This window comes from Rhagoletis zephyria, unplaced genomic scaffold (assembly GCF_001687245.7).
Source record: "Rhagoletis zephyria isolate East Lansing unplaced genomic scaffold, Rhagoletis_zephyria_1.1 Rzeph_scaffold_00376, whole genome shotgun sequence".
NCBI classification, from domain to species: Eukaryota; Metazoa; Arthropoda; class Insecta; order Diptera; family Tephritidae; genus Rhagoletis; species Rhagoletis zephyria.
In genome coordinates, this window is record NW_016157460.1 from 177,136 (window position 1) to 192,130 (window position 14,995).

Consider the following 14,995-nt stretch of genomic DNA (forward strand, 5'->3'; position numbering starts at 1 on the left):
ACATAAATTTTGATTATCCTCAATTGATGTTGTTGTGTTGGCTTCTGTTGCTTGAGTTTCTGCTTCCGTAGTCGCCATCGTCACATTTGCGGACGTAAGCAATTTTTTTAAATCGTTATGCATTTGCTGATGTTGGTGCTGCTGCTGCTGCTGTTCTTGCGACGTTTGCAGCAACTCTTGTTGCAAGTCGTCTAAAATATAGTTTTTATTGTTGTTGTTGTTGTGGTTGTAATTCTTTTTACTGCATTTGGTTTTCTTAAATCTGCTGTTGCTGCCAACACAATCAGTTAGAAAAGATCTGCATGAAACGTTCAGGCGGTAAATTGTATATTAAAGTTTGATACAAGCATGAAAGATAGAAAAATATTTATTTAGCAAATGTAATACATATGAATGCGGTGCACAATAAAGATAATAAATTAATTTATTCGTTTCGTTGGACTCACTCGAGTGTTTTAAACCAGTTTATTCTCCACCGTACCATATATTCGCCGGAGCATAATGCGCATGCTTGCTGGCGGCAACTTGTGCTGGGCTCAGAGGACCAAATTGGCTATACTGTGTGGGAAAATGTATATGAGCGGGCAGTGGATGCGATGGTATTACCTGTGAACGAAAGCCAGCAGTTAGAAATGGTTTAGCAAATTTTCCCCGAAATTGAGAAAAGCCGCTTTCGATCTTTCTTGCTTAAGCTCTTTGTTAGCTTAAGCAGATATGAGCATTAAAAGGATATGTTGTTCGGTCGCCATTCATACACATTGTCATCGAAAGAATCCAGTGATTTTAAGCATTCATCTCAACTGTTGGTGTAGGCGAATCGAAAGCGGCTCAAGCAAATAGACCCCCAGAGCCTGCAGCTGTTATAATCATAAAGTACCCCACTCACCTGACGACTCGAACTGTTGTGTGCTGGCGGCGGTGCAACTGCAGCCCGATTGTACGCATATGTTGGAGTCGCTTGCGATACAAACACCGTTGGACGTCGGTACATGTCACCCTGTGCATATATATCCGGCTGCAACATTACTGCTGTAGCAGCAGCTGGCGAACCACCAATCGGTGTATTCGCTTGATGTTGATGATGTTGATGCTGTGGTTGTGATTGTTGCTGCTGCGCTGATGGTGCAACAACTTGTACGGCTGTATGAGTTTGCTGTTGGCGATGATACACTTGCGGTGCACCCCACGATGGCGGACCTGCAGCGGCACCTGAGACAGCACCTACTGCCACAACACCGCCAACTGCCGACGATGAGCTCTTCGAATGCGCCAATGGCGGTGCAGCAGCAGCTGCTGACGAGGACGGTGCATGCTGTACGTATGCCGATCCAGATGGTGCCGTGGAGATGACCTCGCGCTTGTGATGTGCCGGTTGTGCCTGTGTGGCTGCGGCTGCCCATGAGGAGCGCTTGTTATCGACTACGACTGTAGGAGCCTGCTGTGGCGGATACTCGTAAAATTCGGCTGGCTCCTGCTTGGTTGGCAAATGTGGCAAACTAGCTGTTTGGTTGCCTAAGCTGCTGCCGCTGCCACTGCAGCCAGCTGCGTTACCGCCATTGTTGTAACACTCATTCTGTGCCATGGCCAAAATGCGCTTCTTTTGCGATTGGCCCGGTTCATATTTTATGTTCGGCTGTTGCTGTTGAGCAGGCTGTTGGTATTGATGCTGCTGCTGCTGCTGCTGTTGCTGTGGCTGCGGCTGTACAACTTGTTGCTGATGTTGATGCTGTTGCTGATGTGGCTGTTGTTGCTGCTGTTGTTGGTGGTGATGATGTGAGGAGGATGAAGCTTGTATTTGCTGATGCTGATGCTGGTGTTGTTGTTGCTGCTGCTGTTGCCTGGGACTATTACCGCCACTGTGTACATGACTGTTACGACGACGCACCTCCTCTGTATCGTTGTCACCTACGGTTACGCATGGGATTACTAACTGAACGTGTTTGCTGTGACGATGAGCGATGCTAGTGGTGGCTGAGGATGAGGAGGAAGAAGATAGTACGGGTGGATAGGGATTGACAGTGGATAGGGAAGATGTTGAATGTGAGGAAGAATTGTTGGTGTTTGAGGATATGGAGGAAGTGTTGCTAGCAACATGATGGTGATGATTGTTGCTGCTATTGTTGCTATTGTAATGGTGGTGGGTGGAAGTAGAAGTAGAATTGGAATTGGTGTTGGTTGCGGAAGTGGAGGCGGAATTGTGAGAGATGCTGCCGCAATTGCTAGCCGCATGTTGCTGCTGCTGTGGCTGCGGTTGTGGCTGCATTGGTTGATGATGGTGATTGCTTGCAATATATTGCGGCTGCATTAGCGTCTGTGTCGGAGTCTGGTGATGATGGTGAGAATTTTGATGATGTGAATGCGAGTGCGTATGTGGAAGCGAGTGTGCGTGTTGCACCACATGTTGCTGTGCCGAGCATGCGGCGACCGCGGCGGCGCCAGCGGCAATATCTGCTCCGGCTCCTGCACCAAATCCAGTTCCACTTCCGCTTCCGCCCTGCACAGCATTTGATGCCGTACTTCGGGCGGCGGTGGCATATTGATTACTGTTACTACTGCTATTGTTACTATTGTTGTTGCTGTTATTATTATTATGATTGTTATTGTTATGTACGCCACCGCCTTGACTATTGCTATTAATATTACTGTTATTGATATTGCTATGGCTATGGCTATTGCTACTGTTCGAACTACTTGAACATTTGATGCTGACATCAGAGCTATGGGTTAGATTTGAATGCGAATACGAATTCGTATGCGATTGTGACTGTGATTGTGACTCATGCGACAACTTTGCCTTTGAATGATTAGTGATGCTACTAGTAGACGTTGAAGTGGATGTTGATGCATTACCATAGATGTTAACAGCTTGATGCTGGTGCTGGTGATGTGGCTGTTGTGGCTGATGCGGATGCGGCGGCTGTTGCTGTTGCTGCGCTTGTGGTTGTGGTTGGGGCTGATGGTGATGGTGGTGTACATGCTGCGGCTGTTGTTGCTGCGATTGCACCTGGTGCTGATGACCATTGGCGCGGCAAGACGAAGACGATGAAGAATGTTGCAATAAAGCCGGATTGGTCTGCGACTGAGCATGTGCGCGTTGCTTCATTACGGGCGCAACGGGTGCTGGAGCCGGTGGCTCATTCCCCTCATCTTCGCTATCGGAAATCGTTATGACAGCCGAGGGCGATGGCGTATCGTGAATAGTAATCGTCTGTTGCTTTACAATAGCACCATGATGCTGATGCGAGTGTGGCACCGATGGCTGTACCGGCTGATGTTGTTGCGAGTGGTGAGTTTGATGATGATAATTGCCACCACTAACGCTATTGTTGCTGCTACAATTGTTGATAATGTGATGATTGCTATTGCTGTAGCCGCCACCATTACCCCCGCCATTACTGCCGCTGCTGCTGCTAATAACATGTTGTTGATTGGCCGAGTTGCTGCTATGATGATGGTGCCCACCACCATTGCTGTTGCTCTGACTGACAATATCTGAGGAAAAGAAGTAAGGTAGATGAGTTAGAATGCAAGTAGAAAGGGGAGATTGGTATTTGAAAGATGATCTCTTCCTTACTACTGGACGAAGCTGAAGTGATAACCGGTCCAGCGTTACTATTATAACTGCTACCATAGTTGCAATTATGATGGCTATGGTATTGCGGAGAAACATGCGAAGCGCGATTATAACGCTGCTGATGTGGTGGAGAGCTCTCCTTTACACGCTTCTTAACAGGCGACAGTTGATTGTTCTCCTTTTTGTCATGGCGCGGCACACGATACGAGTTGCTCTTCGTACTGTAAATTGAATTGAATGAAAAATTATATAATTTAAAACCATTCGGTGCTTATGAGACATGATTACTTACACTAAATGCTGCACTGGCGACTCCTTCTTGAGATCATTTCTTGGTATATTCAAATGGTGTTTCGGATAAATTTCCTCAACGTTCAAAAATGGCGCTGAATCAACAATCAACGAATGCGCTGGTGCTTGCTGCCATGAAGGCACCAAAGCCATCTGCCGTCCATTTTGTGGCCATGCCACACCGCTTGCTTGCACACGATTAGTCAGCAACATACGTTGGCCGGAAGCCGGTTCCACCATTGACACTGGTACAGGCACATTCACATACTGCTGTGGAGGAACCTTTGAAATGTTTATTTTCGTTACTTTTAAAAAGGATTAAAATCCGCTTATGTACGTACTTGCAATGGTGGTTGCATTGTAGCGCTACCAACAACAACATGCTTGGTGGGACTGGGCATAGCTTGATAAGAGGGCGGACACAATATATTCAGCTGATGTTGGAAGGCATCGGCAGGCCGTTGAGTGTACTGCCGTCCGACATTACGACCGCCATAGATTTGGTAGAGTCCTTCATAGGCTAGCGGACGTTCACGCACCAAACGCTGCACTTGACTGGTCAGCTGATTGTTGATGGTAAACGTCATATTCTCGGTAGTGCTGGGTACAAAATTGGTAACCAAAGTAGAGGCTGGTTGTACGCTGCGCAATTGGCAATGAAAACAAATAAAAAAATGCACGAAACATTATTAATGAAAACATGCGACATTTTGCAATAATTTTTAATGCAATAAAAGATAATGTGTAGGTACTCACGTATGAAAATCGCCACGACGGCACACTTCCATCATTTGCACCGATGCCTTTACATTGTTACAATAAACATAGTCAACTAGGTGAGTGAGGCGTACAAAGGAATGATTCAACGCCTCAGCAGGTGTAAGACGGCGCTCTTGGTCAATTGTCAGCATACGCTTTAGCAGGTCAATGAACTCACGCCGATCGGTTTTCTCGGCCAACAATTGGCCACCTTCCAAATCGGTAGGCACATTTACCTGACCGATGTCATCCAAACAATTAAATATATATTTGCGCGCCTCTTTGCTCTTCGTATTCGTCTCTGCTTCATGTTCTTCTGTGGTTTTCAAGCGCCAAAAAGGATAGGTCGAATCGACGTCGCGATAGAAAAATTTCGATGTCTTCGAGGCGCTGTTCAACATATGTTCCGTGGGCAGACCCTGTGTCTGTGATATGTACCTGTGGGTTAATTATTTAGCAATAGGGTTATTTGTTCATTAACAATAATCTGTAGGCAAATATCCTAGAAATTAAAAGAATAAACTCACCTTATTTGATCGAACTCAGACGAGCCCGGATATAAGGGCCAACCCAGGAACAGTTCTGCCACTACACAGCCCAACGACCACATATCGATTGCCTCACAAAATGGCAGACCCAAAATTATTTCCGGCGCACGATAGTAGCGCGATTGCAAGTAGGTGTTGCAAACTGTTTTGCTAACGTGCGATGCGCTGCCAAAGTCAATCACCTTCACCCTAAAAAAAATTAGTGAAATTGCGTTAAATTTTTTATACATATACATATAAACCAAAGGCTTGACGATAACTTACCTATAGGGCTGTCTGACAGGATCTACCAACATTATATTTTCCGGCTTCAAGTCAGCATGAATCAAACCAAGTTGCTTTAGCTTCAGCAACGCCGTTAAAACCTGGCGAGGAAAATGGGTTTTAGAAGTCATCGTTGACAATAATAATATAAGAATTCAAACATAATATTGGTATTCGCTTAAATGGGATATGTGTCGAATAATTCGAAAGTATCGAAACTTTTTTTCAACTCTCAAAATTAGTAAGAAATATTTCAAGGTTTAAGGGAATCATTAAATGATAGGCGAAAAAATTCACTTCGACACAAAATCTTTACAGTAGTAGTTTTGAAAATCCTTTTCACTGGTATTTTAACGAACTATTTTAGAAGAGATACTCGTAACGACTTTGAAGAAAATTCAGTGGATTCACCTCACATTTGATTGATGTAGGCATAAATGTGTTTGTGTTAAATTTAATTTAACCAACCTAGCTAGTTAAGTCGCATTATTTCAATGAAAAAAAAAAAAAACAATTCTGTTTCATATGCTTTTTGTAAGGTTTTTTTTTTAACTTTTGTAAGGGTTAAGTGAAACCGATAATTTTCAATGGCCAAGTTCAATTTTTTTTAAACCAATTTTTGTTTTTCTAAAATCGAAATATGTATATGTATGAGCATTCCAAATAAATGTTTCGAAATAGAAATCAAAAATAAGTATATGTATGTATATCGATTTAAAGTTAAAGAAATAATAATATCACGAACCTGCTCCAATATGGGCCGGATATATTTCAAAGGTAGAGGTGAAAATTTGTTTTGCTTCAGGAAATCATAAAGATTCTGCTCAAGCATCTCAAATACCAAACATGTGTGGTTTTTATGTTGAAAACACTCGAAGGCGCGTACAAAATTGAATTCGTCTGCATTTTCCTGACTGAGTCGCGACAAAATCGACACTTCAATTTGACCTTGACGAGCATATGACGGATGATTCTTTAAAATCTTAATAGCCACAATTTCTGAGGTGCCACGCTTCCAGCACTTAACCACTTGACCGAACGTGCCGCGTCCCAGAAACTCCAGTACCTAGGAAAAGTATTCAATTAAAACAATTCAAGAATTCAAAAAGAAACGCCAATAACTCACCTCATACTCAGCGGAGAGCGAATAGAGAACTTCATGTTGCACCAGCTGATAATCGCCATCGGCACCGCTGCTCGAACGTTTGCTGGGGGGCTGCGTATTGGCGTGCCCCCCAGACGTGGCGACTTTAGTGTGCGCCGTCTTGAGGCTGTTGTTATTCGTTGTCGTCGTCGCTGTCGCCGTCGCCGCCACCGCTGCCGAATTGGTGGATGCCGTTTGCGCTGAAGCAGATGCTGCTGACGCTGCTACTGCGGTTGTACTACTTATAACACCAACTCCGGCAGCTTCGTTACTAGTGCTTTGACAACGAGTCGTAGAGCTTGAGGCAATGTACGAGGAGGACGATGTATATGAATCAAGGCAACCGCAATTACACTCTGAAAGAAAGGAAAGAAATGGAAATAAACAATTAATAAGAATGTATTACTTTTCTTGCAGAAAAATTTACTTTGAAAAATTGAAAATTAGCTGGCACTAGAAAACAGAAAATTTCTTTCAACTCGCAGATTGGACGGCCAGCACAGCCGGCTCTCTATGCGTACGAACGGCACAACAGCGGCTGCTGATATGATGCTAGACGCGCGAGCATTTAGAGATGCGGCACTATTGCACTCAAGACTTGCAAGTATATAGGAGACACATACATATGTATATAGTGCTGGGAGAAATAATAGAAACTTTTTATTTTGACCAGTTTTAGATATTTTTCTCTTGTTTATTTGATGCTTCATATTTTTTTATAAAAATGTAGCGCGTTATACATATAACACGCACCATATAAAACCACACTTCAAACTTCGTACAAAAATTTTTAAAATTCAACAAATTTTACCAAAATCCCCCAAACGTTTTCAAACTATTTATTCGGAATTTTTAAAATAATTTTGGGTAGATATCGATGGCTGAGTGGAAGATCGACCTATCTCGGCAGCCAGTTCNTATTATAACCCATTAAATTTTAGTACGTGAAAGTGCAAATTTCAAGGCGGTAGAAAATCACTTTAATTTTTAATAATTTGTTTGGCTGACGGCTGTTGTGCATGCTCAAAATTTCTTTTATATGGCAGAAAATGCCTAGCAGCGTCAGCAAAAAAATTATCAAAAATCAACGCGATTTTCTAGCCGCTTGAAAATTTCACTTACCCGACTAAAATTTAATGGGCTATAATATAAAATTGCATACCAAAAATTTTTCAAAAATATTTTATTCAAAAGTTTGCAGTTCTTATAATTTTTATACAAAGTTTCAAAATTTGGATTTACATAGTGCATGTTATATAATGCGGTAGACTTTTATAAAAAATAATAAACTTCAAATAAACAAAAGTAATATGGTCAAAATAAAAAGTTTTTAATATTTCTCCCACCACTGTAGATATTGTACATATGTATGTATGTATTTATGTAAGTAAATGTATACATATTTATATGCAAGTACGTCTTACTCCGATGCAAAATTAATTAAATTGTGCGAAATTCGAATAAAACAAAAAGTGTCGTCACATAATTTCCGGCAACAATTGAGGCAAGGAACAGCGACAAATGCAGGCGGACGGACAACAAGAACTGTAGATATGGAAAATAGTGGAAATTTTTGTATGCTAGCATTTTCACGATATATGTAGTACATACAGTGATGCACAGAAGTATTTTGCACTGTTTTTTTTTTTTTTGACGAAATTCAAAATGTTTTTCATACTAAATCTTTTTCGTTCGTAAATAAAAAATTGCAAACTATAAAAAAAAGTGCAGCAAATGTTCATCAAAATTTTAAACTTTTTATAACAAAAAACACGTAAATCCAAATTTAATTTTTTAGTGAAAATTAAGAAAAATTCAGCAAATTTTTATCAAAATATCCAACAGTTTAATAAGATTGGGTCGCATAAAAATTACGTTAACTTTTGATAATAGGTAATTTCTTCCATAAAAAAATTCATAACGAAAATGTAAACTCGATTTTTTTTTAAAATCTGATTAAAAAGTTTAAATTTGCTGAATTTTGAGGAAAATTTGCTGAATTTTGAGGAAAATTTGCTGAATTTTCTCTAAAACTTGAAATTTTTATTTGCATGGTTGTTGTAGACTCGAGCTATATTCTTATATTCTTATATGAAGTTTCACGAAAAAAAATTGTGTAAACCAAGTTTAAAATTTTAAAGAAAATTTGCGGAAAGTTTGAAATTTTGATTTAAATGGTTTTTGTTGTAGACTGAGTTGCGTATATTTTTATAAAAAATGAATGAAAAAAATATACCATGAAAAACATTTTGAACATCGTAAAAAAAAATCAAAGCAAAATACTTCTGTGAGTCACTGTATATAGCTGTACAAATAAATACAATACATGTCAGCAAAAACAAAGATATTTCAACTAATAAAAATTGCGACGATTCGTTGTAAGATATTGTTTATCTTCTTACAAATTACCATTACTGTTGCTGTGGTAAAATGCATGAAAATGTAGATATATGTATATAAATTTGTCGCCTAGTAGAAGCTGATATGTAGATTTTAACCCAAAGCGGTTGATACTGCATTTATTTCTCTTCTATGTTGACACAAAAGCGCCAATGCCCCTTTGTTGTACGATGCTGCTTTGTTTTATTTTGTATTGCGTTCATCCAATCACTTGACCAGCTTATCTGCGTCTGAACAGTTCTTAATGCAGATAAAACATAGTAAAGCATTTGAATAGATGCATACATATGTATGTATGTATATACATACATAGATACATACAACGTTTAATAGCTCAGAAATTGCTGCGCAAATATCCTAAAGGAATTTCCTAGAAACTTTAGATGGCAAATTCAAAAAATTATTTCTTCTTCGAAAGGAAGTTTTGACTTGAAGAGGACCATCAAAAATAGGTGAAAATTTAAGAAATTTTAGATATATATACGTAAGTTGATGTTTCATTCTAACCGATAGGTAATACCTTTTTAAAAGCCGCTACAACAACAACAACCTTTTTAAAAGATGAAGGTAAATTTTGAATCCAGTGGAAGGAGGTGGCGAAAGAATTTTATCGCAACTCAACTCTAAGGCATCTACAAAATTCGTTAAACGTGGCTCGGTGTTCCATTAGCATTCCATTGAGGACCTGAACGTGCCGTTTGAGTGCCTCGGCTGCTCAAGCCAAATCCTCGACTCGTGAGAGAATAGCAGTCTCATTTGGAGCCACATCCCCTAACTCTATCAAATCCATTTCTTGCTCACTTGTCGGCTTCCTCATTTCCCGGAATATAAGTGTCCGAAACTTAGTAGAAATTGACGTTTTTCTGTCGAAGAGATTGTAGGAATCTTCGGCCTTCTTAAATGGATATAGAGTTAGTTGTTATCGACACAAGGGCGAGCAGCTTCACTTTCCATAACGAAGGCCAGTTTAGATGGAGCTAAGTTGATAAGCTTTACTAGCTTCCTTGCACAATCTGGGAGTCTAAAGACCTCTTTCAAAGACAGTTTCGTATGTCTAGTTAGGAGCAATCTGTGAAGTTGGGCAGCTAATTATCGTTTAGAATGAAAGAAGTTCCCAGTCACATCTGCCGGTAAAGGAATTTCGACTTTAACCAAAATGGAAGCATAGCTCCAGTCAGTTGTTCACATCATGCCAGACGCCATTATTCTCACAGCGTTCTTTTTCTGCGGCGCTTTCCACGTAAGTACATATATATGTATCTCTAGGCGTAAGGTAAAGATGTTATATCCAACACCGCAAGGGTTGTCGACTTCATTAAACAAAACGAGGTACTCGCCGAGTCTCAATGCAAATTACGCTTTTCGCGGAATGCTGGTGCTACCCGTCTACAACCAATGATCGAATGTCCTAATCGCTTATCTCGACGAATTAAAAGTCATCGAATAAAAATGGCGAAGCAATAAGTTGTGTCTCAAATATATAGAAAAATTGTGTCTAAAAGCCCAGTCGCCCTGCGTACTTACGACCACGCACTTTTCAGTGTGCAAAACACCACCAAACTTAGTAGAATCTGCATCCAATCTTTGAATGTGATATCCAACGGAATGGGCTGTTAAGTCTTTCGAACCATGCAAACTTCCGGGGTTGGATTACAACGTGCGGCATTCATTAGTCTTCTTATTGGTAACAGGATATAACAAGCATCAGTCACCAGATAAGCGGCAAGAGGCACACCGCAAGACGGGATTTTCTCGCCAACTCCACAAATAATTTGCAGTTGCGCCTACAAACCTCGGACTGCCAAGCCACATCGTATGCGGATCACCTAGCTCCAACTGTTATTGGCAAACACGCTAAAGTTTTATTTGGACTTGTACAAAACGACTTAAACAATGTTGGAAGCTTGTTGGAGGAAAACGGACGCACACAACGAAATTTATTTGGCTGCCGAGTCGTACGGATATTCTAGGTAACTGTGAAGTGGTTGACAAACTGAATATAGGGTGCCGAGCAGGGCTGCCAACCTCAGCTATGAGGTGCCATATTGAGAATAAAAAAGTGCCAAAATGTGCCAAATAGAAAAATAAAAGAGCAACAAATGGTGCTATCCTTTTTAATCCTTTCCATTCAGCAATAAAATAAGAACCACATTTCTAAAACAAAAGTGCAATGCCAAAATAAGATAAACCAGTTGAATAGTCCCTAGAAATTAGAAAATTTTAGTTTAGAAAAAGAAGTACACACAAAGGATTTCACAAAAATGTATTGAAATATTACTATTTTTGAAAAGTGCCATTTTGGCATTAACTGTCAAATTGAAAAATTAAGTGCCATTTTATGTAAAATAGGGCTAAAAATGGCACGGTTTGAGCCAAGTTGGCAGCCCTGAGGCCGAGCCCACATGTGTCGCACGAGGCGATTTTGCGTTCAACTCACGCAGGGTTGCACGAAAAAAAAGTTGAATGGCTAAATGGACCAGCTTTGTTGAAAGCGATTAGTTGAAAGGCCGTTCAACCAAAATTAGAATGCAAAGTTGAACAATGCAAACGCCTTTTTATGTCGAATATTTTGATTTTTTTTTTAATTTTGATATTTTTAGCCATTCAATTTTTTTTTTCGTGCAACCCTGCGTGAGTTGAATGCAAAAGTTGCCTGCAAAATCGCCTCGCGCGAAAGCCCCATAAAGGCCTGAGTATAATATGAATAAGCTGCCGTAACTGACTGTCAGAAAATTAACGAAAAGTCTGCCAAATGCATAAGCAACGTAGTGTAGACTTTTAGGTGGCAATAGGTTCTTTCCCGTACGCAACGCGGGATCCCGCGAGTGCCCAAAATAGCCCAGAAATCATTCCCGTACTCAACAAATGGGCAATAGAGAGCGAAAATTGGAACGTATTGGATCGTAAGTGTCTCCTTCCTGTCCGAAACAGCCCGGACTTTTTCTCCAGGTAAAAATGGATAAAGCGTCAAAGTGCATATCAGCTGTTTTGTGTTTACATGTTGCCTGCATTTACTTGGGGCTTTTAAGGAATAGTGAATGTATTTTCAATCTTTATATTCTTAAAATCAAATTTGTAATACAAAAATTCAATTTCCAAGAGTTTGCATTTAGGTGTCAAAAACAAAAACAACGCGAATAAGCTGTTTCTCAAATTCTGGGCACGAAATGTGGGATTTTGCGTTCCCGTACTTCTGGATTCTGTTCCATTTTTGAGAGCAAACTTTTCGCTTATTCTCTAATTACCGGATCCGCTCCGGATTGTTAGGGAAAGAACCTTATATTTTGCTTACATGTGTTCAGTGTTGCCAAATTTTTTTTATTTTTTATCCAAAATCACGAGAAGAAGTTACCAAATTCAACAAAAATTTACCAAACTTACTTCTTTTTGAATAATTTATTTAACTTATAAAATAATTTGATTGTAACTTTTTAAACAGGTTGCAAGCCTGTTTCAACACCTCAAAAATATTCGTAGCGTTCAAAGTAAAGATTTCCTAACAATCTTGCGTTTGACATCCATATTTTTATATTTCGTATTCGTGTATAAGTAAACTAAATTCGATATTTCAAGCAGATGACAACCCTCTTCAAAATATTTTCAAACTACTACTCCTAGAAATCCCTTTCGTTTCGCACTCATATCTTCTATCACTCATATGGTGATACATATTTCTCTTACCTAATATGATTTTTTAAATGGGTGGCAACCCTCCTATAAATCAACTAAAACCAAAGCTTTTCAAAGCCATTTCGATTGGTACCTAGCCACTTTGTAGTAATTCATTTATTTTTTAAATAATAAAAATAAATTTTTTTAAAAGGTGGCAACTCGTTTCAAAAAAGTGAAACAGTCCAAAGCTTTTAGTTTGACGCCTCATATTGAGAAATCCAACGAACGGCGCGGATTTGATGGCATTGATTACTATAAATAATGAACATTTTATTTTTTCACAGGTGGCAACTCTTTTCGAAAAACTAAAACCAGTTTGTACATCTACAGATCAAGCGCTTTAATTTTGTCATCTCATTTTTAAAAATCGGGCGAACGGTACTGATCTTTTATCCTGGACAAAAAATCCTTTCGCACATTATATAAATAGATTATATATATAGATAAGAAAATATGTATACGAAATTAGAAACGGTTACCAGTCCACACACATCTATGTATATGAGCATAGTTATAAGAATGCATGAATGTACATATGTACATACGTACATTTGTAATTGGTATGTCGACATCAGCCAGTACGTGCAAATCAAAAGATCAGTTAATCAAGAAAACTACGTAAATTGGCGCGATGCAGGTAGATATTCGATCTCGAATTGGTGTAAATGGCCTATGCACATAACGACATACATACATACATACGTGTGCACACGTTTAATTTTTCTCTAAATGCAAGAGAGTGCACGCCAACATTTCAGCCGGCAATTGCTAATCAATTCACCAGCTACATACATACATACATATTTGTATGTGCTCTTTTATACCAGTCAGTATGCATTTACATTAGACCGTACCATCTAACATGCAAAAAAAAAGTTCACCATACACCAATGAGTCGTGAATTTTTTTGCAAGAAAATTTCTCAAGGAAAATCAGAAGAAATATTTTTCATTATTTTTGTTGCCTTAAAAAGTAGGTTGCTGTTGCTGTAAATTTTCTTGAAGAAATAAATACGTACATATACCAACATTTTTTCTTGAGAGTCGCATACTGTTTTAAGAAAATTTGATAGAAGAAAATTTCTTTTTAATTTCTTGTGTGGCATTTTATATGAATTTTTCGTATGAACTGAAAACTGATTTCTAAGTACTAGAACGGGGTACTTGATTTCAATTGTCAATGAATTTAATTACAAAAAAAAAAATATTCTTCGGGAAACCAAACGCATCAATGTATGATATTCTTAAATGTTAAAAGAAAAAAAAAGAAAAATCGAAATTGCCTACGAATCCTCAAATCGAAAGATTTCCTTAGCAAAAGTTTAATGATTTTTGGCAAGCTTTAATTTACTGACTTTAGATCTGGTTAATGAATTTTGGTACAAAAAAAATTGTCTTCTCGAGATAAAAACATCGATGTATCATATTTCCAGATACGGCTGCATGTAGATGCTGAAGATATAACAAAAAATCTAAGGCGACAAAAAAAAATTATTGTTTCTGTTGCTTTCAACAATATTTTTGACTCAGAGGTGTGTGGGGAACTCTTTTTCTGGTACAGTCTAATGTAGATGTCTATGTATGTTTGTATATAGTACACATGTGTGTATGTATGTATGTAGATTGAGTTCACGTATCTAAGACGTGGTTTTCACGACCGGCAAATGCTTATGAAAGTCTGGCTTTTGACGGGTTATATGTATGAATATTAACGTACATATGTAGGTAGGTACAAACATACAAAGCTTGTATTGGCATTTGGCACTTTTGCGAAATCACAACGTGGCACAAGCCAATGAGAAATTGCATTTGTTTTTTTTAATATTTTTCACTTGTCTGTAGAGTGAATACTCTGTCCTGATATCGCTGAGCAGACGCTGGCGCCCAACTCAGGTTCAACACGAACGCCAACTCAACTGATTGCATTTGTTGCTTCAATTTCTTTTTTCTTGACTTCAATTTCTTTTTTTTTCGAAATTGTTATTAGCTTTTCAATACCTTCGTAATTTGTTTGTCCTATTTTTCCCCGCTGTAGCTAATTGCTATATTTATGTTGCTTCATGGCAATTGGAATTAGGTGGTAGTAGCGCAACAAGAATTTTTAATTTTTTTTTTGTAGGAGGTTCGAAAAATTTAAATGTAACTAACTTGGTTAGAAAACATACAGAAATTTGCAAAAAAAAAAAAAAAAAAAAAAATTACGCAACGTCAGAAATAGAAATCGGCCACAAAATTTCACAACAGCCAATATTTTTTTGTCACAACTTTTAAGGGTAATAAATTTTGCAAATTTTATGTTAGGCAAGTACGTAATTCTAAGGTAGGCGAAACTTTACCCACTAAT

General features: G+C 38.9%; 1 protein-coding gene across 7 annotated transcripts in view; it reads right to left on the reverse strand.

Annotated features, from left to right (window-relative positions):
- Positions 1-203: 203 nt before the first annotated feature.
- Positions 204-14,995, reverse strand: part of Hipk (Homeodomain interacting protein kinase) — a 109,586-nt gene continuing 94,794 nt past the window's right edge. For 4 of the 7 annotated variants that reach the window (XM_017611177.1, XM_017611178.1, XM_017611176.1 and 1 more), the window contains 11 exons: positions 6,563-6,936; positions 6,182-6,502; positions 5,437-5,537; positions 5,152-5,361; positions 4,622-5,062; positions 4,207-4,507; positions 3,867-4,147; positions 3,575-3,795; positions 887-3,492; positions 447-606; positions 204-298 (listed from right to left, as the gene is read on the reverse strand). In XM_017611177.1, the coding sequence (XP_017466666.1) occupies positions 466-606; positions 887-3,492; positions 3,575-3,795; positions 3,867-4,147; positions 4,207-4,507; positions 4,622-5,062; positions 5,152-5,361; positions 5,437-5,537; positions 6,182-6,502; positions 6,563-6,936 (4,997 nt within the window). In that variant the 3' untranslated portion in view covers positions 204-298; positions 447-465. The remainder of the gene's footprint in view (positions 299-446; positions 607-886; positions 3,493-3,574; positions 3,796-3,866; positions 4,148-4,206; positions 4,508-4,621; positions 5,063-5,151; positions 5,362-5,436; positions 5,538-6,181; positions 6,503-6,562; positions 6,937-14,995) is intronic. The other 3 variants (XM_017611182.1, XM_017611180.1, XM_017611179.1) reach the window with 3 other exon arrangements.